Source organism: Hyla sarda, chromosome 5 (genome assembly GCF_029499605.1).
Source record: "Hyla sarda isolate aHylSar1 chromosome 5, aHylSar1.hap1, whole genome shotgun sequence".
NCBI classification, from domain to species: Eukaryota; Metazoa; Chordata; class Amphibia; order Anura; family Hylidae; genus Hyla; species Hyla sarda.
Window position 1 is genome coordinate 95225159 of NC_079193.1, and position 25965 is coordinate 95251123.

Below are 25965 nucleotides of genomic sequence, written 5' to 3' on the forward strand. Positions count from 1 at the left end.
ATCAGAAGCTGCAGAAGTGCCACTTACTGCCTCTCTAGAAAGCATTCCATGTGTAGCCTGATGATGCTCCCTCCTGGTGGTTGCTGATTGCCTTGTTTACTGCCCAAAAATGTTTTTGTAAAAAGAAAAATGGCCAGGCTGCCTGATTAAACTAAAATAAAAACTAAAATGACCTTCCCTGGTCTCCTGTATAGCTGCTCCCACCCTCTGCTGTGCTCTACCTCCTGGTGCTGGAGCCCAATAAGTCAGAGTGCTGCATGCTCCCGAAACGCATCTAGAGGTCTCTGTTTCCAAGCACTGTGTGAAGTTGTAAAGTAAAGTTGGAGTCATTTTACCAAGAGCGCTGTATGACTCTGACTTTATTTCTCAACTTAAAAGGTAATATTACACAGTGCGGAGGATCAGAGACCTCTGGACGCATTTTGGGCATGTGAAATAAAGTTGAAGTCGTTTTGACAGGAGAGCTGGAGTAAGCTTCTATTGTTTGTCCCTACGTGTCTCACTCCTGGATCTTTGCGCCTGGAATACTAGGGGGTGAGCTGGCACCCTGTTTATCTCTACTGACTGTGTGTAATGTCTGCAGCCTGTTTTCGGGTTTTTCTTCCAAATTCTGGAGTATCCTTTTAAATTGTTTGGTTTCCTAAAAATATAACTCTTTTAATAATCAATGTAGGTAATTTTCTTGGCACATAATATTAATACAACGTAATTTGTTTGAACAGAGATTTACACAAGGGAAACCTCAAAATTCAGTCTGAACTGAATCCCAGCTGTGGAGTGTGATTGTAGTGGGTAGCTGGGTGTACCCAGGTGCTCCCTTCCCTGGTACACATTATAATCAGATTGCAGTTGCTCCCCTCTCTGGTGGGTTGTGGTTGAGTTTCGGAGCTCTTTTACCATCTTCCAGGAAAGTGCTAACCATGTCATTAATTTACATAAAGACTGTGTGAATGGCGAGGTAATTGGATGCTATTAATTTGCTTCTGTTCAGGAGTTGCCGTCACCTCGTCAGTTCGTAGTTGCGACTTGTAGGATTCATTAGCTACAGTGAAAAGTACAGGGTGTCTATTATTTAACATTTTCATGGTTTAAATGTAGCAGTTACTGTTAAATAGAATTATTACAGTGGTGTGGGATTTCTCTGCAGTCCATGGCATTGTGTATTAGCTGGCCTTCTGAGTTTTGTAAAAGGAATATTTATCTGCAATCATCATCATAGTGTTGGATTGGCACCACCCCGCATCTATAATAGTTATATCACACATTTCATGTGGCTTTTTCTTAAAATGTCCTGTGGACTTTTATAGTATTTGTTTTGTGCCTGTACAGTGCTACAGCATATTGCTTCATTTCTATTGCTATGTTTACACGGTGGACTCTCCGTGCGGAATTACGCTGAAAGTTCAGCCAAAATTAACTGCCTATTGACTTTAACGAGAACCTGCTGTTCCATTTAAACAGCGGAATTTCTACGGTGCCAATTCCGCCGTGGAAATTCTGCCTTTTGCATTTCACAAAATTTAAAGACCTTTCTTTATTTTGTGGAATTCTAATGCAGAATCCCGTTGAAGTCAATAGGGATTGAATTTCAGCAGAATTCTGTGTGTTGAGAATTTGTGCAGAATTGCGGATATAAACAAAATATTTGTGAAAGTGTATATACCCTTCCAATTCTTCTTATTTGTAGCTGAATATGCTCAAAGTCACTGTACAATGTGCATTTTAGCAACATGCGGGGCTGCGCCGTTTGCACAAGTCATCAAAATCAATGGGAGTTACGCAAATTGTGTAACTTTCCAGCTTCGGCTGCTTTCAGCTTATCCATCTGCCTCTGGCCGCTGCAAACAAGCAGGAGATGACCAGGAAAAGCCAATTGACCAAAACGTACTGGTCTTTTCAAGTGACTTTTCATGATAAGCTGCCTTCTGTGTACATAAGGAGCAGAACTATTTCTGGCCATTATATAACTTGTATATGGTATTTTATTTTTCTGCAGATTTCTGCTCTGCAGGCTTTAACTATAATTTGCATGTCTCCAAGAGCTGGTGAGTGGAGCTCCATACTTGTACTTGTATTGCAGACACAGGGCAAAGCTGAGCTGATTTTCAGAGTAGACTACTGGAGAAAGGGGATGGGGAAGAAGAAAAAAGCTAGATAAAAAGAGAAAGAAGCATTTTTTGTATAATAAGATATATTACAAAGTATTATACAAAGTATAATACCGTATTACAAAATATTATTATAAATTATTGATCTGTTAACTTTTTTTCAAATAACTTTAGTGCTTATTTAAGTTACATGGAAATGTATTTACATGGCCATTTATTTACTTGGCTGGCATGAAATACCACTCTACCTCTGGAAATGAATGGCCAGCCAGAGCTGATCACTGGGGTATTTTGAGCTGGACTTGAGGAAATAAGTAGCAATATAAATAGCAGTTCTAGTATGGCTCATGTTGAGTTTAACTGCATTCACAACAGATCTCAATCCTTTGCCAGTGTCTTGCCACCAGTAGACATATTTCACTTAAAACACATTTTCAATTCCCCATAAATTTTTCCCCCACATAATGTGCCCAAGGTATTCAATAGGAACATAATGTGCCCAAGGTATTCAATAGGAGCATAATGTGCCAAAGGTATTCAATAGGAACATCATAACAAAAAGGAGGCGAAGAAAAAAAACACTTCAGTTCTTATTACCTTGAAAACATTTTGTGATTGTTCAATTCTCAAGAACATTCATGTTATGCACTTATCCTGTATTATTAAAAGCAAAATGTTACAAGTATTCTTTGTTTTAACTAATAACAAGAACATTTTATACAATTTCAGGCTGATGAAACCTGTAAATGCAATGGATGGAAGAACCCTAATCCTCCTCCCACCCCACCCAGAATGGATTTTCAGCAGACAGTTGTGAGTCTTACTGAGCCATGTCGTAGTTGTTCTCACACACTTGGTAAGTAAGATTTTCTAATGTGAATTTTACTAGGATTAGCTCATCTTGTTTTTTTTTTTTTTCAACTATAAATTTTTATTAAAGAGTTTTCTCAATACACAATGGGAACAAGATCATAACAGCATAAGGGACCCAAAGGTCAAAAAGGTAATCAGGCAGAATTATAACCATTAGACACTAGTAAGCAACACCAGCCCCCCGGTCACTTTTAGCCGCAGCCATAGCCGGGTAGGAATATCGATGGAAACGAGTACCAGGGGCACAACTATAGTAAATCAAGAGGGAAGGGGTGGGGGTAGGGAAGAATGGAGGAGGGGAGAGGGTGGGGGCGTGGGGGCACAGAAAGGCACCCAAATACAAAAAGACTCACAAAAAAACAGGAGAGAGAAGACACTAAAACACAGAACAAGGACACGAGACCAGATGAGGATAGAGAGCAGAGAAGGAAAAACGAAGAGATAGAAAGAACCGGACATGATCAAGGAGGATTCCAATCAGTGAAACGATCCCATGGCTCCCACACAGAGAGAAATAGCGGCACAGTGTCATTCAAGGAAGCAGTGAGAAACTCGAGAGAGCAGATTTCACGTACATGAGTAAGAAGTTCAGTTTCGGATGGTGGTGTAGTCTTCTTCCAGTACTTAGCGATGAGCGTTTTAGCAGCAAGGACTGCATGCATAAAGAGCTTGAATGGCCTCTTCGAAAGGCCCATATAGGAGAGATGTAGAAGATAGACAAGGGGGTCTAGTGAAAAAGAGACATCCAGGAAAGCAGAGAAGAGCCTCTGAACTACTCTCCAGAAACCCACTATAGCGGGACAGGACCAAAATATATGAAAAACAGTACCCAGACCCACCACGCAATGCCAGCATTGGGGAGGAATAGCCGGGTTCAGCTTATTCAGAAGCTCTGGAGTGTGGTACTATCCCATTAGCATTTTAAATAGAGTCTCCTTATAGACTGTACAAATAGAAGCTTTAGAGGCCAATTCCCAAACCACCTGCCACTAAGGTAAAGAAATAGAGGTATGAAGGGCCCTCTCCCAACGCTGCATATAGCGTTGGGATGTTGCTTCACCATCCGGGGTAAGAGCAGAATAGAATAGATATCAGAAAGAAGTCCCTTCACCTGAGGCCCATTCCGACACAGCTGCTCAAAATGGGAGGGGATGGGCATAGCCAGAGCCTCCCTTTTAGAGGACAGATAGTGGTGAAGCTGCTGGTAGTGAAGTTCCTCAGTCAGGGAGAGATTCTTGCGTGAGGATAATTGTTCAAAGGATAAAAGGGTGCGAGAAAGGGGATCAACGACATCCGTCCGGCAAAGGAGACCCTGAGAGCCCCACTCCTGAACCATCCCAGATGTCAAACCAGAGGGAAAAGCAGGGTGATACAGATAAGATTGAACGGGGGAGAAGGAGGAGGAAAGGTTAAACTTCCAAGAGCAGTACTCCCAGACATAAGGAGAAAAGGACATGGTACCCAACAGTGGACCCAAGGAAGCATAGGGGGAGGAGAAGCTCCACAAGAGAGCATTCGGGTGGACAGGGGCTAACCATAGTTTTTCCAGCTCCATCCAGCTACTATTGGCATGGTATGTAGACCACGCCACTAAATGACGTAAATGGGCCACCCAGTAATATTTGGTGACATCAGGGACTCCCAAACCCCCATAGATCTGCTAGCTAGCATGACTGACATCGGGAGCCAATGCCTTTTAGCATCCCAAATAAATCGAAAAATAGCAGATTGAAAGGAACGAAGAACAGAGAGTGGAATTCTCACAGGTAAAGACTCAAAGTAGTAAAGCAATTTGGGAAGTATGGTCATTTTATATGCCGCAATGCGACCGAAAAAGGAAATATATTGGGACCGCCATTTCTCCATAAGAGCCCACAGATAACAAAAAAAGGGAAGGAAAATTAGCAGAATAGAGAGATGAGTAACATGGAGCCAGCAGTACCCCCAGGTATTTCACGGCAGAAGGCGACCATTTAAAAGAGAAGTTAGTTTGTAAAAGAGAAGACAGAGACAGAGGCAGGTTCAGGGGGGAGTGCTTCAGACTTAGATAGGTTCACCTTGTACCCTGAAACGACACCATAAGAATGAAGTACCCTATATAGGTTAGAAAGGGAGACCAGAGGTTTAGAGAGAGTAAGAAGAAAAAAGCAAATCTTGTATTCCCTATCATGGATGGATACCCCAGAGACATCTTGATCCCGCAGGATCATGGCCGCTAAGGGTTCGATACACAAGGCAAAGATCAGGGGTGGGGGGGGGGAAGAGGACAACCCTGTCGAATGCCATTAAAAAGAGGAATGGTGGAAGAGGAAGTGTGGGGAAGTTTGAGATAGGCAGTGGGAGAGGAATAAAGACCCTGCAGTGCTGTAAGAAACTTCCCCGTAATCCCAAAATGTTGGAGGGTGGCGAAAAGAAAAGGCCACCCAAGCCTATCAAAGGCCTTTTCGGCATCCAAGCTCAGTATCAGGGCCTTTTCAGACCTTCGATTAATCAGATCTATAAGGCCCACAACTCTCCTTGTATTGTCTCCACCTTGCCAACAAGGGATAAACCCCACTTGGTCTTTATGCACAAGGGAGGGAAGAAAACAGGAAAGGCATGCCACCAGAACCTTCAAAAAAAGCTTGAGATCTGAGTTAATGAGAGCAATGGGCCTATAGCTAGAGCAATTGTGCAGGTCTTTTTCTGGCTTAGGGATCAAAGTAATCAGTGAATGTAATAAGGACTGCGGGATCTCCCCCCCCCATGAAGGAATTACAAAGGGAAACAAGTCTAGGCAAAAGGATGGAAGAAAAAGTCTTATAGTATAAGTAGGTGAAACCATCTGGACCAGTAGAGCGCCACACAGGTAGAGTCTTAAGGACTTCCGACATTTCTTCCAAAGTAATTGGAACATCATGATCAGACTCCGATAAAGTCGGTAGACTGAATCGGGACAGATAGGAGTCTAACACAGCAGCACGCTCACCTGGATCAGATGCAAGTTGAGAAGCAAGGGAATAAAGCTTGGAATAATGGTCAAAAAAGAGTTGGGAAATCTTATCAGGATGGTGATGAAGTTCCCCCTAGGAATCCTTCAGGGCAGAGGGAGACTGGGTGGCCGCACAGTCCCGCAGGCGTCTAGCCAGCATGAGCCTTATTGCCTTATTCATAAAAGCGCTGCTTGGCATAGAGTAGGTTATGCTCCACCTTTCTCAGGGCCAGATCTGCTAGTTGGGACCGGGCAGCAAACAGCCGCCTCAGCACCAACAGGGAGGGGGAAGATATCAAAAGAGCTTCTAGGTCAGTAATCTGTTTCTGAAGTTCCCAGTTACGAGCCACAGAATCACGTTTAATTCTAGAGCCCAACACAATACAATGGCCTTGTACCACGGATTTATGAGCTTCCCACAGCACCGCCTGGGAGGACACAGATCCGTCATTAGTGGCAAAATAGTCAGTTAAGAACTGTAGTATCGAGTCCCGGGAAGGTGGAAATTTAAGTAAGGAGTCATTGAGACGCCAATGGCAATATCTAGAATAGGAGGTAAAAAGGGAAAAGGAAAGGAGGAGTGGACCATGATATGACCAAGAGATGGGTTCTAAGGAGGCATCTGTAAGCATATGAACCATGGGGAGATTGCCAAAGAAATAGTCAATACGGGTATGAGGGTGAGAGTAGAAAGTAAAAGAACAATCAGTAGGGTGATTAATACGCCAGAGATCATAGAGAGAGGAAGCACGGACCAAGCGCCTAAAGACAGTAGAGAGACACAACTGAGCAGGGGATGGAGTGGCGGTCCATAGTAGGGGAAAAAACTAGATTTAAGTCCCCCCCCTAGTAGCCAAGCAGAGGGCGGGTACTGGCGGAGACGAGCAAGGACCCTTTGCAGAAAAGGGATCTGAGAGGAGTTAGGGGCATAGAGATTGCAGAGAAGGAGCTGCTTACCCCCCAGAGAACCCTCAACTATAATAAAGTGACCCAAGGGATCAGCATAATAGGAGGTAACCATGAGAGGACAGGTGCAAGAGATAATGATAGCCACCCCAGCAACCTTCCGAGGAGCAGAAGCCATACAAAACCTGGCGGTACAAGTGATAGAGAAATTGAAAGGAGCCCGAATGCTCAAAGTGCGTCTCCTGAAGGTAGACTACATCGGCCCGCTGCATAACCAGCTCCTGCTGTAGGAGGCGCCTCTTTAAGGTGGAGTTAAGACCCTTGACATTCAAGGAGACACACTTAGCCATGAGGAGCTAAGAGGGACAGGTACAGCATTGGTAGCAAAAAAACTCATGCAGGTCATCAAAGAAACCATCCAAGATAGTGAAGAGCACCACCAGCCCGAAGCTACCAAGCCATGTCCACTCACATCCGATGCACCTAAAAAAGAAACAGAGAAAGAAAGAAGGAAACAGAGAGCGCAGAACTGGAGACCAGACAGGGAACCGATGGACGATGACATAAAGGACAACACAAATGGACAACATATTATGAAACAAACCAATGACCGAACGGTCAGAGCAGAGGCCAAAGAACAGGGTAAAGGCAAGGATAACAAACATCCTATCCAGGACACTATCATTGCCATAGCCTCAATGGGGGAAACCAAGGAACGCACCCGAAAGAAACCACAAAAAACAGGGCACTCTCCCAAGGCCATACCAATGAAGCAATCAAATTAACAGTCACCAATTAAATACAAAGTTAGCAATTATAACATTAACAAGGCATTAATGCAGACATTCAATGGAGAAGCAATCAAACAAAAACCGCCACTCCTAGGTAGTGAAAAGTACTGTCACAGCATGCCTCAATTGAGTCCTCAGGGTGGATCAACAACAGGGCTCCGCAGGTTCTGGGATGCAATCCTCCGACCTGTAGCTGTGCTTAGCCCGGACGGGCTGCCACACAGGGGGCAGAGGTGGAGGGGGAGGAGAGAGACCCCAATCAACCAGTTGTGGGACAGGTAAGTCCAGGGCAGAACAAAAGAATAAGCACACAGAACAGCAGAGCGTCCATCTTTGCGGGCTTGTAGTGCAAATGGGAAGGACCACCTGTACGGGATTTGATGGAAGCGGATAACCACCAGAAGAGGCTTAAACATCCATCGCTTCCATAGGGTCACCTAGGACAAGTCCTGAAATAGCTGCACAGTAGCACCATCAAAGTCAAGCTGTCTCATGGACCGGGCTTTAGCCATGATCGCCTCCTTCACCTGAAAGTCCTCAAGACAGCAAATTACATCTCTGGGGGGATCATGAGAGGGTTTAGGGTGGAGGGCTTGGTGTGCATGTTCCAATTTAATCTGGTGGGACGGGGGTTCACCCAGAATCATGTTGAATAAAGCTTCCAGCGTAGCAGGAAGGCCCTCTGATTGGGTTGCTTCAGGAAGGCCATGGACCCAAAAGTTGTTACGGTGGCCCCGGTTATCCAGATCCTCCACGTGATCATGAAGGTCGCTGAGAAAATCCAACTGGGAAGCAATGGTGGACTGGAGGCGTGCAATGTAGGCCCTTGTATTGTCATGCCCTTCTTCAAGCCCCTCCACCCTTTCAGACACATGGTGGAGATCCTGATGGAGTGAGGAAATTTCAGCTCTACCCGTGTCTTTGACTTCAGAGATGAGGGAGCGAAAGTCCTCTTTAGTAGGGATTTGTGAAAGGAGCTGACTCAAATCAGGTGGAAAAGACAAGGAGGCAGGCACACCTGAGCAGTCCAGGCCAGGATCAGAGGCTGTATCCAACTGCGGCAAAGCTGCTGCCGGCCGGGTGGGTTCTGGGGATGAACGTGTAACAGCAGAGTTCCTCAGCAGGGAGGAGCGGGAGGCCCCCACAGAATTCCTGGAGGTCATCTTATATATCTATAAAACAAAAAGCAGAGCTCCTCATAGGGCAGTATGTTCTAAACAGCGTGGATGTAGGTGGATGCAGGATACACAATTGTTTCAGTGGTCCTCTCACCTGGCACGGTTGTGTAAATGACACAACTACACAAGCGCATAAAGATAGTGGTGCAGCCTCCCGGTATCAGATCCAGCGAACAGCAGGCAGACCAGTAGCAGGATGTATAAGTAGAAGGAAAACCTGGTTCCATGGCGCGATCCACAAAGTCAGCCATATGGTGGTGATCAGTATAATAAATATTTATTTAGCCAGGGTGCAACGCGTTTCGGGGCATGGGATCCCCTTCATCAGGCAAATATGCCTATTTGCCTGATGAAGGGGATCCCATGCCCCGAAACGCGTTACACCCTGGCTAAATAAATATTTATTATACTGATCACCACCATATGACTTACTTTGTGGATCACGCCATGGAACCAGGTTTTCCTTCTACTTATACATCCTGGAGGTCATCTTAGGCCTTTGGGGCTTTGGAGACCCCGGGCGGAGAGGAGCCTCAGGACAAATCCCACAGGGAGAGAGGACTGGGGAATCCGTAGAGGCTGTCCAGATCCCAAGCACTGCTGTAGGCAGCAGGGGGCATCCAAAGCGTCACTGGGGAGAGCAGGGATTAATGCAGGGGTTAAAGAAGGCTCTCTAATATCCCCTGAAGCACCCCCAGTGGAGGCAGGGACCTCCCCTCTCACTAATGCTGCCCCAGATGGTGGGGTGCAGCCCAGGGCGGGGCTAGCCATTGCTGGATGAGGTAGGCTATCCAGGTGGGAGACCTCGTTGTCAAGAGCCCCTGAAGATCCACTCACCGGAGAACTCAGCAGGCCAGCAGGGGAATCCTGAGCGCCGTCCAAGGTACTGAGTTGCCGCTGGGCCTGCTGGGGAGGAGAAGTCCACAGCTGCAGAAGGCGGCCTCACAGGAAGCTCCACCCTGAGAGCAATGCATTAAGATTTTAGACAGAAAGACAGTGCGTATTAAGGGTGCGGAGTTACTGTTTGTCAGCAGAGTGATACACTCACTACACACAGCGAGAAGCAAGATAACTCCTACACCAGTACCATAGCACCACTAAGTGGGCATATACAAGAAGACTCACTGTCTCTCCTGACAATTTTAAATATATATAAGTTTCACAATCACAGTTAGACCTTTTAAGTAACAAGAATAAAAGTTATATTTTAATTGGGTTACAGACAGGGTATTGCTCCCCGGAAGGGAGGATCTCCTCCCAGAAGGGGATTGGAAAATCCACCCTGGGATGCCGGCGTGGAGTTTGCTTCTGGTGTCCCTGTTGCAGGATTACAGGGGAGCCAGAAGAGATTCCGGGCACTTGCGCGGCTTGCGACAGCACAGTGCCCACTGACTGGGAGCGGAGTCTCCTTACAGGAACGTCGGGAGCTGTTGGGAGGCCTGAGCAGGAACGGCCTGCAGGTAGTGGGCTATTGAGCCCGGGAAGGGAAGCAGCTCGCGGGCAGGCAGGTTTTTTCGGCCGCCGTCAGGTATGCCTCCCCATGAAAGAGCGGCAGGTCACAGCTGATTATAGCTTATATTAGCCTCGGGGAGTGGGAGCCAATGAGCTATGCTGCCATCTCTCTTCGGTGCCAAGCCACGCCCCACCCATCTTGTTTTTTATGTCTAGATTGCATTTAAAGGGGTACTCCGGTGCTAAGACATCTTATCCCCTATCCAAAGGATAGGGGATAAGATGCCTGATCGCGGGGGTCCCGCCGCTGGGGACCCCCATAATCTGTCACGCAGCTATCACGCCCCCTCCCACAGGCTTGCATTGAGGGGGCGGGAGGTATTAAAGCACAAACTTATTTCCCTTGCTCTTCTGCTGTCAGGTCTTTCCAGCCCCGCTCACACCGGTTCACACAGTTCTATGGTTGTTGGGGAGCAGGACGTCATCGGAAGTTGGCAGAAGGGGAGCATGGTGGGAACGGAAGATGTATCAGTGGTAGCAGTGTGGGAGCAGTGTTTTTTTATGCATGGGGATGCAGTAAGCAAAGTTTTCCATTTGCTTGGAGAACCTTTACAGAAAATCTGTCATCAGTGTCACCGCACTATCCTGCTGCTACAGGCAGGTAGGGCAGGTGACAGTGATGACAACCATAGTCACATGTCCACCATCCATGCTCCTGTCGTCCCATTATCTTCATCTGTCCCCTCCATTCGGATGACAGGCTTGGGGCATGGGCGAGGCTTTGTCACGTCACAGCTGCTGTTTATCTGCTCGACCCTGCTGCGAGCAGGCCTAGGGAAACAGCAGCGGTGACATCACGAAGCCCCATCTGTGTCCAAAGCCTGCCAGCTGAACGCAGGGGACAGATGAAGATACTGGAACTAAGGGAGCACAGATCGCGAATACGTAAGTATGGTTGCTGTCATTAGTGTCACTCGCAGGTTAGTGCGGTTACACTGATGAAAGTTTTCCTTTAATGTGGTGATTGTGATCTTATAATGGCTTGAAGCTGTTGATCAGTTTGAACATACTAGTTGGAGCACAGACATTATTAGTATAAAGGGCCAGACTTAGGCTGCATTAACATCAACATTTGGCGGGGGAATTTGAAAACCGGCTGCTGTCATATTCCCACTGGATCCATGCCGTACCCCATTCATTTCAATGAGCCAGACAGAGTCAGCTAATTTTTTTACTGTATCAGTTTTTGAAAACAGGTGTTACCTCATTGTGTTGAGAGCGCGTTCGTAATGAGTGAGATAGGTAATGTCATAAGCAAACAAAGACAAACCAAAGAAAAGGCCTGCTATGTTGCCATCTTGCTTCTAATGTTGTAAATACTGCTATAAGCATGTGTCTAATGAAACTGGCCTTAGTTAGATTGGGCTAAATTATGTTTTTCGACTAGACAAAATCTCAGTCCTGACATTTTTATCTTTAGCATTAAGTTCTTTAGTGATACAGTCTTAATAACCCAGCATTTAAGCCTTAAGTTTTTCCTTACCTTACTGTTTTTCAGCATCACATGTTTCCCATTTGGAGATTGTATCAGAAGAAGAAATTAATAGACTTCTGGGGATTGCGCTAGATGTGGAATACTTGTTCACTTGTGTACACAAAGAAGAAGATGCTGATACCAAACAAGTCTATTTTTATCTATTTAAGGTAGTGGAAGCCTTTCAAATCTGATATTGTTTCATGTGCATTTACATGGTTAGATTTCTATTTGAAAGCCCTGAACCTTGATCTGAAACTGGCCTATATGCTTATAAATAAACCATATTCCTATAGTTATGTAAATAGGCTGTACCTAACCAAAAGCATTATTAAAATTTGGTTTATCCTATACAATTAGATGGATTTTTTAAATCATTTGGGTCTACAGATCAGTGATATCTCCGGTATCACAATTATAAACTAGTACATTATAAGCAGCTAACCTCTTTAACAATTGTTATATGACTTACACAAATCATTCCAAGTTTGTAAACTAAGTAAGGCTGGGTTCACACTACGATTTGTAATTACGGTTCCCGTATACGGCTGGGAGGAGGGGGGACGGGGCTTAATCGCGGCGCCCGCACTCAGCCTTATAGGGGAACCGTATTTAATGCATGTCTATGAGCCGACCGGAGTGAACCGCAGCCTCCAGTAAGCTGCGTTTTTGGCCGTATGCGGTTTCCCGACCGCAGGCAAAAACGTGGTCGACCGCGTTTTTGCCTGCGGTCGGGAAACCGCATACGGACGAAAACACAGCCGACCGGAGCAGCGGTTCACTCCGTTCTTCTCATAGACATGCATTAAATACGGTTCCCATACACGGCTGAGTGCGGGCGCCGCGATTAAGCCCCGCCCCCCCTCCTCCCAGCCGTATACGGGAACCGTAGTTACAAATCGTAGTGTGAACCCAGCCTAAGACAAAACACGAATGTCTTAACATCTTACATTTCATATCCAGCTTTTAAGGAAATGCATTCTGCAAATGGGGAAGCCCGTAGTGGAAGGATCTCTGGAAAGTCCACCATTCGAAAAGCCCAGTATTGAACAGGTAATAACTTTTATAGTGGTTTTCCAGCTAAACATTTGCCACTATCTACACAGGATTAGCTCCCTTCTCTGAGAAATGTTTTCATTTCTGAAATCTTTATATAGACTGGCCTTTCAGCCAGCTACACTAATGATAGCTTCTTGTTTCATTACCTTTTTTCTGCCTCTGTGCGACGGTTTGCACAGAAAATGTTGCTAAAATGTAAACCAGATGTTAGAACGTAATAGGGCCTTGTTGACAAAAGTATATGACATAAACTGTACAGTAATATATTGCTGGAATTTATATATTATTTTGTACTACAAAAAAAAGTTTTAGACAACAAGCCGACTACCACAACTTCTCTGTTCTAACTAGGCGGAGAGCTCTGGGAGCGATCACTTCCTGGCACTGACACTACAATAAAAATGAAGAATTAAAAGGGTACTCCACTGGCCAGCCTTCCGGCTGCATTCGGAGCATTTAGTTCCGAAAGCTGTGCTTGCGCTGCGGGGGTCGGCCATGCCCTCTCAATGCAATTCTATGGGAGGGGGGCGTGATGGCCGCCACGCCCCTCCCATAGACTTATATTGAGGGGGCATGGTCTGATATCACAAGGGGGCATGGCCGACCCACGCAGCGCGAGCGCAGTGTTCGGAACTAAATGTTCCGAACACAGCCAGAAGGCTGCCCAGTGCAGTACCCCTTTAAATCTGAAAATATTGAGAATCCGTGTAATGAATGGATGGCAGTGGCTCTCTAAAGTAGTAATACTTTGCCACGACTAATATAGTCAATGCAGTCATATAACTTAAAAGGGTGCTCCAGTGGAAAACACATGTTTTCAAACAACTGGTGCCAGAAAGTTATACAAATTTGTAAATGACTTCTGTTTAAAAATCTTAGTCCTTCCAGTACTTATCAGCTACTGTATGCTCCAGAGGAAGTTGAATACTGATTTCCAGTCTGACCACATTGCTTTTTGCTAACACCAATGTCCATGTCAGGAACTGTCCAGCGGAGGAGAGGTTTGCTATGGGGATTTGCTTGTACTCTGGACAGTTCCTGACATAGACAGAGGTGTCAGCAGAGAGCACTGTGATCAGTCTTTAAATAACTAAACAACTTCCTCTGTAGCATACAGCAATTGATAAATACTGGTAGGATTAAGATTTATAAATTGAAGGAATTTACAAATCTGTTTAACTTTCTGGCACCAGTTGATTTGGAAAAAAAAATGTTTTCCAACGGAGTACCCCTTTAAGGATAAATATTTTAAAAATTAAACCACAAGCACAAACGTTTTATAGCAAGTGTCAGCTGCAGTCTAAGAAATGAGACTTGGTGTATTCCTGTTTGCCCTCCAGACAAAATAACTGAAATATCCCTATTTTTACATGTTCTATTTGAACTCTTCCTAACAAACATTGCCATCCCTGGTAAAGCCCCCTTTTTCTCAATCTTGTAGCTTATATGGCTATAATAATAAACGTTTTAACTTGTGCTGTTATCTGTTCATTTGGAGTAAAAGGAGAATGATGGTTGGAGCACACCTGGTAGCGGAGTCTGGCCCGAGGTGATGAGTTTGTCGAGGTCTTCTGTTTTCTTGATCAAATCTCAATAAGCAAAGACCAGCAAAGCATCTGCAGACAAAAGTAGCTGTGGTCAAAAATCAAAGTTTTATGCAAGAAGAGCACTTTGTCGAATTCTAGCCAAAAACACATGCTGCTTTCAACTCTGCTGTAATATGAGGGCCTGTAGGTTTATGGTTTTTGGCTACATTCGATGAAGTGCTCTCCTGTCCTTCAAGTCAAGCTTTAAAAAGTTTATCCAGTGGCAGTTTTTTTTTTTTTTTAAAGTATGCCCCTTCTGTGGTATATAACAAAACAAACCTTTACTTACCTCCTGTGCTCCACCAATGTCTTCAGTGTTCCGCTCCGTGTCCCATGCAGCGATCGTTGAAGCTCCCGGGTCCAGTGTGTAACACTGCCGCAAAGTGAATCACTGGCTGAGCAGCAATGTGACACACTGGGCCGGGGAGCTTCCTGGGCCCAACAGTCACTCTGTGGTTTAGAAAGAAGATTGCTGCGTGGGACCAGAGCAGGACACCGGAGATATTGCTGGAGCGCAGGAGGTGAGTAAACTTTTTTTTTTGTTATATACTACAGAAAAGGCTTACTTTTGAAGCGCCCCCCTCCCCCTCATGTTTTGCAGATGTTTTGCTGGTGTTTGCATACTAAGAAACCGTAGACCTTGACACACCTTTCAGCTCAGCAACTAGGGTCACAGATGCCCCTACCAGGTGCGCACCAACAATGATACCTTCTTTGATCTCTGTCTGGTCCCTCATATCACTTCACACTTTATTGATACAAATAAACTGATCTTTAGAACAGTTTAATCAACATCAATAGTTCTTACATGTTTTGTTAAAAAAGTGAGAGCCCCCATTATTTGACTAAGAGTGCTGCCGCAACCTTCTATCTGTACATTTTTTTTTGTTGCCACAGCAGTGTGCAGCCCTGTATTCGGTAGTTTTGTTGCCAATTTTTCTATGTGTTTCTTGCAATAGTGTTTATTTGAATGATTAAAAGCATAACAGCAATCTTGGCAGCTGGATATCTATTTAGATCCCCTGCATCTTCGTAGCCCAAGACTACGGCAATCATGATATGGTCATTCATAGACTTGCATGAGACTTCAGGCAGATCTGTATCCTGATCAATGTAGTCTTGGGCAAGTCTTGTGTGGTGGCGGGGTGTGTGGTGCAGGGCAGATGTTGTTACCATAGGGGCAGATGGTATTGTATTGAACCCTTGTATTCATGACACCGGGGCGTGATTTAGTCTATAAACGCTAGATCCTGGTCTAGGCATGGAGGTAATAAAGACTCCGATGCCAAGTTACGGACAACTGTATCTTTACTGAGGGTAGACAGTTGGTTACAGTGCAGCCAGGGCCCCAGGAGCTGACCAGTGATTCAGAGACCTTGCAGGCTCGCTGGGACTTTTAGTAGGACTGGGTATTTTAGTGCAGGCCATGTTGACTAGACAGACTCGACTTGACTGGTGACTGACAAATATTGCAGATCTAGCTTACTTGCACTTGACTGTGGCTGCAGACTGGGCTTGTGGCCAACAATGCTCTGGACACACACACTGAGACAGATTGACCCAGTGCGGACCTCAGCAACAGGAGAGAGAAGCTAGATCCACCCAGGACTTATATGGGGGAGACTAGCAGGGAGCCCATAGGTCACCCTTGTGGTCAGCTGGTCACTGACACCTCCTGGATAACAATCACATGGTACATATTATTAAAGGTATAACACATCTTATAATAGAAAACATATGTACAAATGGGGAAACAACTACAGGGGGCCCTGGAGACACTGAGGGATACTGCCGGACAGGGCAGGAAAGGTATGGGGCAACACCATCCCATACTGGGCCACCACACTTCCTTTCGCTATGAAGGTTCTAGAGATTCAGATATCCTGCTGTCAGAGCGTAATTGCAGTTATGCTTTAAGTTTGCGTTTTTGTGTTACGGCTGCTAAGGATCTTGGCACATATCTAGTCCTGATTGTGGAAAGAAACAAAATTATTTTCAGATTGTATCTTTTTTTTTCTTATTCTTTTTTAATTTTTTTTATGATGAATATGGGAACAGTCAACTTGCATGTGTGCTGAAACTGTAGTTCCATGGATTTGCTTTCAAGGAAGCACTTATCTAGAAGAAACTCCCTAGAGATTTATCTCAAAGAATTTAGTGAGCATGCTTTGTCACTGGTGCAGTTGTCACTATGTAGGGAACAGGTGGAGAAGCTGTATCCGTCACCTATTGTCAGTGGTGTGATCCTGTGTTATCTGCCTTCAGCTTTACTATAGAGGTGTTGCCTTTCTGCTGACACTACTCCAAGCGTATGTACAACTGAAAAGTGATCTCCACAAAATAGGAAGCGACATGACAGTCTGTGTGCAGTTTAGAATTTATTTTAAATATAATGATATGAAAACAAACTAATAAAAACATTAAAACAAGAAATGTACTCATAATGGTGGGTCAAACATTAATCTGTATGTATATATATATATATATATATATATATATATATATATATATATATAGTCGTGGCCGTAAATGTTGGCACCCCTGAATTTTTTCTAGAAAATGAAGTATTTATCACAGAAAATTATTGCAGTAACACGTTTTGCTATACACATGTTTATTCCTTTTGTGTGTATTGGAACTAAACCAAAAAATGTCCACAATTTTTCTTTTCCGTCCACTCCCAGGGAGATTAGCTACAGTGCCAAGGGTTGCAAACTTCTTGATAATGTTGCGCATCATGGACAAAGGCAAATCTAGATCTTGTAACCTTGAGATTTTGGTTCTCAAGTCCTCAGACAGTTCTCTTCTCCTTTTTCTGTTGTCCATGCTTAGTGTGGTACACACAGACACACAATGCAAAGACTAAGTGAACTTCTCTCCTTTTTATCTGCTTCAAGGTGTGATTTTTAGATTGCCCACACCTGTTACTTGCCCCAGGTGAGTTTAAAGGAGCATCAGATGCTTGAAACAATCTTATTTTTCCACAATTTTGAAATGGTGCCAATCATTTTGTCCAACCCATTTTTTGGAGTTTGTTGTGACATTATGTCCAATTAGCTTTTTTTCCTCCCTTTTTTGGTTTCATTCTAATACACACAAAGGGGATAAACATGTCTATAGCAAATACTTCATTCTCTGGAGAAACTTCAGGGGTGCCAACATTTACAGCCATGACTGTATATATATATATATATATATATATATATATATATATATATATATATATATATATATATATAGAAAGCGGTTGCAGCACACCGGAGTATCACAAAATGAAAAAAGTGTTTATTCCAGCTAAAAATAAGACAACGTTTCTGTGGTCTCACACCACCTTTCTCAAGTCAGACTTGAGAAAGGTGGTGTGAGACCACAGAAACGTTGTCTTATTTTTAGCTGGAATAAACCCTTTTTTCATTTTGTGATACTCCGGTGTGCTTCAGCTGCTTTCTTCCTTTTACAATTTTTTGGACCCAGGACCGGGGTCCCCGAGACTGCTAGCACCCACAGATTTATTTTTCTTCTTGAGAGTGCTGCTTCATTTTCTTCCTTATATATCTATATATATATAATATATAGCAATAGTAGATCAAGGGGAGCACCGTGCACAAGGATTCCAGATCCGCCCGGGTGCCAGGTTTCAGGAACAGACCGATTCCCAAATAGTATCCAAAAACAAGTAGAAGCGGCACACCAGAATTCCAATAAAAGCGTGGGTTTATTCACACATCTGTGCAGAAAAGCTATGTTTCGGCTCGACAATAGAGCCTTTCTCAAGCATATATATATATATATATATATATATATATATATATATATATTCTCAAGGACTGAAAGTATAAATGTAAATGAAGGTTGTAACAATATCACTCAACAGTGACAGACATAAGGGGATGAGAATACAGTGAGATATATGGGACAAATAAATAAAAATGTAGGTAAAAAAAAACATTAAAAAAATAAATAAAGTGAAAACAAATCAAGAATTGCAAAAGGTGAGCTGGATAGAGGTCTAGAAATACTGGATAGATAGAGGGTATATGATGTGAATTATGTAATTATGCTCATGCTCTGGGTAATGCAAACATACAATTTATTGATTATAAAAAAAATATACCAGCTGGTATAGGGAAACACAGGGCCCTGTGGATCCCCGCCGCTGGGACTTTTATACAATAAGGTTAAAAGATAAATTAAAATAATAAATAGTAAAAATATGCCGACATCTACAAATGAATGACAAGTATTAGTAAAGTGAGACTAGTTCATCTGTGACTGAGCCGGCGTGTCCCTGAAGGTGCGGCTCGTCACTGTAACAGATGGTGGTTACAATGTTGTGATGTCACTACAGTACGTTGCGATGTCACTACAGTACATTGATAGTGACCCAGTGGTAATCCATATAGTTAATAAAGCAAAGTGGCAGTGGTGTATTCTGTATCAAAATAAACAGTTTCTATAGACGCGATGTTGAGCGCTGGCAGCCTTAGGTCAGAAAGAAAGTGTCACTAAAAGCAGCGTACTGTGTATCACTCACCCCGACTTGGCATGGAGAGGAAGATTGTCAAAAAACTTGGAAAAGACCTTATGGATCTGAAGCTGGAACTAGAGACATTTGAAAAGGATGATGAATACTACAAATATCAGTCCACCATCATACACTCTCAAATTAGAACAAGAAATCATCAACAAAAAGTCTGGAAAAATGTATAAAAAACAAGAATCCCGGAATATACAACCTACTACGAACTACAGACATGGTCAGATCCCGGAACGAAGTGTATACAATTTCAAGGAACATATCAGGACAACTGCACACTATCCCATTGCCACATCAAATAGATATGCATCATTAGGACAGACAACACAACACTATAAGAAAAAAAATTAGGACTCGGTCCACAACACAACAAATACCGAATTTGTATCAGGAAAAGCAACGTCAACAACATGGAATACATCACCAAGTTCCACGTTTTTTTTTATCAACTGGTGCCAGAAAGTTAAACAGATTTGTAAATTACTTCTATTAAAAAATCTTTACCCTTCCAGTACTTTTCAGCAACTGTATGCTACAGAGGAAATTCATTTCTTTTTTAATTTCTTTTTTGTCTTGTCCACAGTGCTCTCTGCTGACACCTGATGCCCGTATCAGGAACTGTCCAGAGCAGGAGAAAATCCCCATAGCAAACCTATGCTGCTCTGGACAGTTCCTGATACGGACAGAGGTGTCAGCAGAGAGCACTGTGGACAAGACAAAAAAGAAATTAAAAAAAGAAAATAATTTCCTCTGTAGCATACAGTTGCTTAAAAGTACTGGAAGGGTAAAAATGTTTTAATAAAAGTAATTTACAAATCTGTTTAACTTTCTGGCACCAGTTGATTTAAAAAAAAAAAAATTATGTTTTCCACCGGAGTACCCCTTTAACCTGTTGGGGACGAAGGGCGTATGCATACGCCCTTGCGTCCTGGTACTTAAGGACGAAGGGCGTATCCATACGCCCGTGGGAATTTCGGCCCCCGCCGCGCGCCGGGCAGGGACCGGGCCGGGGTGACTGCTGATATCTATCAGCAGGCACCCTGTGCAAATGCCCAGGGGGGTCATTAGACCCCCCCATGTCGGCGATCGTCACAAATCGCAAGTGAATTCACACTTGCGATTTGCGCCGATTCCGGGTCATTACGGGTCTATGGTGACCCGGTGACCCGGAATAGAAGGGGGATCGCGGGTGTCTAAGACACCCACGATCCCCCTAAAGCGATAGGAGTGAGGTGGCAGAGGTGCCACCCCTCCTATCCCTGCTATTGGTGGTCTAGACGCGACCACCAATAGCAGATCTGGGGCGGAGGGGTTTACTTTCGTTTTCCCCGTCCTGCCCTCCCACAATAGGCGGGGCAGAACGGGGAAAACGAAGAGGAGCGGCGCCGGAGTCCACTTACCCCTCCGGAGGCAGCGGAGCGTCGGGGATCGGCGGCGGCGACGGAGATCTGCGGCGGCGTGCGGCAGAAGAGGACGGCTCCCGGATGCGACGGAAGCCGGTGAGTAGTTGCATAGCAACATCTAGAGGGCTACAGTCTGAGACCACTATAGTGGTCTCTAGACTGTAGCCCTCCAGATGTTGCAAAACTACAACTCCCAGCATGCCCAGACAGCTGTTTGCTGTGTGGGCATGCTGGAATTTGTAGTTTTGCAACAGCTGGAGGTCTGCAGTTTAGAGACCACTGCACAGTGATCTCTATACTGCCCTCTAGATCTTGCAAAACTACAACTCCCAGCATGCCCACACAGCTGTTTGCTGTCTGGGCATGCTGGGAGTTGTAGTTTTGCAACATCTGGAGGTCCACAGTTTGGAGATCACTGTTCAGTGGTCTCTAAATTGTAGCACTCCAGATGTTGCAAAACTACAAATTCCAGCATGCCCAAAAAGCAAACAGCTGTCTCGGCATGCTGGGAGTTGTAGTTGCGTACCTCCAGCTGTTGCATAACTACATCTCCCAGCATGCCCTTCTGTGATCAGACATGCTGGGAATTGTAGTTTTGCAACAGCTGGAGGCACACTGGTTGGAAAATACTGAGTTAGGTAACAGAACCCAACTCAGTATTTTCCAACCAGTGTGCCTCCAGCTGTTTCAAAACTACAACTCCCAGCATGTACTGACAGACCGTGCATGCTGGGAGTTGTAGTTTTGCAACAGCTGGAGGCTCACTGGTTGGAAAATACTGAGTTAGGTAACAGAACCTAACTGAAGGTTTTCCAACCAGTGTGCCTCCAGCTGTTGCAAAACTACAACTCCCAGCATGTACTGACAGACCATGCATGCTGGGAGTTGTAGTTTTGCAACAGCTGGAGGCTCACTGGTTGGAAAATACTGAGTTAGGTAACTGAAACTAACTGAAGGTTTTCCAACCAGTGTGCCTCCAGCTGTTGCAAAACTACAACTCCCAGCATGTACTGACAGACCGTGCATGCTGGGAGTTGTAGTTTTGAAACAGCTGCCCCCCCCCCTCATGTGAACGTACAGGGTACATTCACACGGGCGGGTTTACAGCAAGTTTCCTGCTTCAAGTATGAGCTGCGGCAAATTTTTCGCCGCAGCGCAAATTCCTAGCGGGAAACTTACCGTAACCCGCCAGTGTGAATGTACCCTAAAAACACTACACTACCACATAATAAAGAGTAAAACACTACATATACACCCCCTTACACTGTCCCCCCCAATAAAAATAAAAAACGTATTGCACAGCAGCGTTTCCAAAACGGAGCCTCCAGCTGTTGCAAAACAACAACTCCCAGCATTTCCGGACAGCCACTGATTGTCCAGGCATGCTGGGAGTTTAGCAACAGCTGGAGGCACCCTGTTTGGGAATCACTGGCGTAGAATACCCCTATGTCCACCCCTGTGCAATCCCTAATTTAGTCCTCAAATGCGCATGGTGCTCTCTCACTTTGGAGCCCTGTCGTATTTCAAGGAAACAGTTTAGGGCCACATATGGGGTATTTCCGTACTCGGGAGAAATTGCAATACAAATTTTGTGGGGCTTTTTCTCCTTTTACCCCTTATGAAAAGGAAAAGTTGGGGTCTACACCAGCCTGTTAGTGTAAAAAAAAAAAATTTTTACACTAACATGCTGGTGTTGCCCTTTACTTTTTATTTTCACAAGAGGTAAAAGGAAAAAAAAGACCCCCAAAATTTGTAACGCAATTTCTGCTGAGTACGGAAATACCCCATATGTGGGCGTAAAATGCTCTGCGGGCGCACAACAAGGCTCAGGAGTGAGAGCGCACTATGTACATTTGAGGCCGAAATTGGTGATTTGCACAGGGGTGGCTGATTTTACAGCGGTTCTGACATAAATGCAAAATAATAAATACCCACATGTGACCCCATTTTGGAAACTACACCCCTCACGGAATGTAATAAGGGGTACAGTGAGCATTTACGCCCCACAGGTGTCTGACAGATTTTTGGAACAGTGGTCTGTGAAAATGAAAAATTAAATTTTTTTGTTTGCACAGCCCACTGTTCCAAAGATCTGTCAAGCGCCAGTGGGGTGTAAATGCTCACTGCACCCCTTATTACATTCCGTGAGGGGTGTAGTTTCCAAAATGGGGTCACATGTGGGGGGGGTCCACTGTTCTGGCACCACGGGGGGCTTTGTAAATGCACATGGCCCCCGACTTCCATTCCAAACAAATTATCTTTCTAAAAGCTCAATGGTGCTCCTTCTCTTCTGAGCATTGTAGTTCGCTCGCAGTGCACTTGACGTCCACATATGGGGTATTTCCATACTCAGAAGAAATGGGGTTACAAATTTTGGGGGGCATTTTCTCCTATTACCCTTTGTAAAAAAGTAAAATTTGGGGAAAAACCAGCATTTTAGTGGAAAAATATTTTTTTTTCATTTACACATCCGACTTTAACAAAAAGTTGTCAAACACCTGTGGGGTGTTAAGGCTTACCGTACCCCTTGTTACGTTCCTTGAGGGGTGTCGTTTCCATAATAGTGTGCGATGTGTTTTTTTTTGCTGTCCTGGCACCATAGGGGCTTCCTAAATGGGACATGCCCCCCAAAAACCATTTCAGAAAAACTCACTCTCCTAAATCCCATTGTTGCTCCTTCGCTTCTGAGCCCTCTAGTGCACCCGCCGAACACTTTACATACACATATGAGGTATTTTCTTACTCCAGAGAAATTGGGTTACAAATTTTGAGAGGATTTTTTTCCTTTTACCCTTTGTAAAAATTCTAAAATTGGGTCTACAAGAACATGCCAGTGTAAAAAATGAAGATTTTGAATTTTCTCCTTCACTTTGCTGCTATTCCTGTGAAATACCTAAAGGGTTAACACACTTACTGATTGTCATTTTGAATACTTTGAGGGGTGCAGTTTTTATAATGGGGTCATTTATCGGGTATTTCTAACCAGAAGACCCTTCAAATCCACTTCAAACCTGAACTGGTCCCTGAAAAATGCTAAATTTTCAAATTTTTCATGAAATTTTTGCATTTTTCACCTAGAAAGGATGCAAGTATCGCCGAAAATTTACCAATAACATAAAGTAGAATATGTCATGAAAAAACAATCTCGGAATCAAATTTATAAGTAAAAGCATTCCAGAGTTATTAATGCTTAAAGTGACAGTGGTCAGATTTGCAAAAAATGCTCCCGTCCTTAGGGTCATAATGGGCTCCGTCCCCAAGGGGTTAATAACCTGACACAACAAGAGATTGCTGCTATCAAACAATTACAAGAAAACAATAATATAACAATCTGTTCAGCGGATAAAGGTGGTGTGAATGTTATCTTAGATACTGATAAATATGTAGAAGAGTGTCATAGGCGATTACAAGATTCAACAACCTATAAACCTTTACCCAAAGATCAAACACTAGAATACACCAAAAATCTGAAAAAAATACTCACAAAATCATAGTTCGACTTTTTACTTCGTACTGAGAAAAGATTACCACTGTTTTATTGCCTGCCAAAGGTTCATAAACATCCTACCGAACCCCCTGGTAGAGTGATTGTCTCAGGGATCCAATCACTGACTACTAACTTTTCTTAGTATGCTGATAAATATCTCCAGCCACTGAGCCTCATATTTAAAAGACAATACAGACACGATAAAAATCGTAGATAATATACACTGGTAAGAAGGTTGGATCTTGAACACATTGGACGTAAGTTCCCTCTACACCTGTATGAAGGGGATTCAAGTGACATTTCACTTTCTAACTGAATATGGTGACCTCCCCCCAGCACAAATAGGCTTTTTAATGGAAAGTATTAAATTCATTTTAATACATAATTATTTTTATTTTGATAAATGTTTTTACTACCAGTGAGTGGGTACCGCCATGGGAACCAGATTTGCGCCTAGTTACTCCAATCTTTTTATGAGGTATTGGGAACTGTTTTTTATTGCCCCATTGCTTGGCGCAGATCTGGTTCTATGGTGGAGATATATAGATGACATTTTAATAATATGGAGAGGCATCGAAAAAAAACTAGGAAGCCTTTTTATTAACTATAAATATTAATTATTTTGACTTGAAATTTACCCCATGTATGAGTACTAAAAACTTGGAATTTCTTGACCTCTCAATATCAGCAATAGGAAACAAACTAGAATGCCAAACTTAAAAAAAAAAAAACTACTGCCCATAACTCTTACATTTTATTTGAAAGCTGCCACCTTCCAAGGTGGCTGCTGAATGTCCATAAAGGACAATTCAGAAGGCTTAAAAGGAATTGTACAGGAAGGAACAATTTGAAGAGGAGGCTCAGCAACTAAAGGAAGAATTTAAGAAAAATAATTATCCTGAAAACTTAAGCAATCACTAAACAATATCAGAGAACAAGAGAGGAAATCTTACTTCGAATCAAACCAAAATGAAGAAAAGGACAGAAGAGAACATATAATGAAAATAATTTTACCTTTTAATAATCAATAAAAAAAAATAGAACAAATAATTAACAGACACTGGCCACTACTCAAGCAAGACAAATTTCTTGCCCCAATATGAACGGGAAGAGCGAAGATCATTTACACGAAAGCTCCTAACTTAGGTATAAAATTTGCTCCAACAACAAAACAACCCATGCAAAATCAGACTAGAGAAACAAAAAAGATGTGGCTAGCACTTAAAGCGTGCCCATCAGATCCAACAAAAAATGTTTTTCTTATATATCACTCAGTACCTAATACTGACCATGTACATCTATTTTTTATGTGTCTATCACCTTTATTTTTTTATTACACTTTTAATTTAGCTCACTAGTCTGAATTCCTCTCAAAGGGAGGGGGCGTGGCCTCACTGTGCAGGTCTCCACCCCCTCCCTCAGTATGCTGTCGTCTCACATCTCCCCTAGCATTAGCAAAACTTCAACTCCCAGCTTGTCCTCACTGACAGTAGCGGGACACAAGCTGACAGTGGGAGGATTTTTCCTCCAGCTGTGAGCCCTGCGCTCACAGCTGTCAATCATGGAAGTGTGTCCATGACATAGGTGATGATGCATGGACACAGCAGGACTAGTATGTGTCTAAGCAGGCAGGGGGGCAGTTGTTTGACTGGCTTTTTCAGTATGAAATACTGAAAATTTTCTAATGAAAGCAATTGCAAAACCTATTGGTATCAGTTGATTTAAAAGAAAAAATTTCCAGTGGAGTACCCATTTAAGGTGCTAATTTGCTTACACCCAAACGGATGTGTAACATCAAGGTCCAGTCCAACTTTTCCCTTTTTCCCTTCATTTTCCTGCTTATGCTCAACACCATGTATTTGCTCCAACACATTTACTCTATAAAATGCAACCACTATCAGAAGACCTCTAGATCACTGATGAAGAGCTTAGCAAGCTTGAAACGCGTTTGTTCCTACTGCCAGACAAATACTGAAGTAACTACTACACCCAGCATCCATTGCAGCACTTTTTAGATCACTCATCCCAGCACTGGACCCGACTCGGATTTAGAACAGCTGAGCGCGTGCTCCTCCACAAG

General features: G+C 43.7%; 1 protein-coding gene across 3 annotated transcripts in view; it reads left to right on the forward strand.

Annotated features, from left to right (window-relative positions):
* KAT2B (lysine acetyltransferase 2B) overlaps positions 1 to 25965 on the forward strand; it is a 128599-nt gene that overhangs the window by 29055 nt on the left and 73579 nt on the right. For all 3 annotated transcript variants that reach the window (XM_056519961.1, XM_056519960.1, XM_056519962.1), the window contains exons 2-4: positions 2838 to 2964; positions 11838 to 11983; positions 12777 to 12866. In XM_056519961.1, the coding sequence (XP_056375936.1) occupies positions 2838 to 2964; positions 11838 to 11983; positions 12777 to 12866 (363 nt within the window). The remainder of the gene's footprint in view (positions 1 to 2837; positions 2965 to 11837; positions 11984 to 12776; positions 12867 to 25965) is intronic.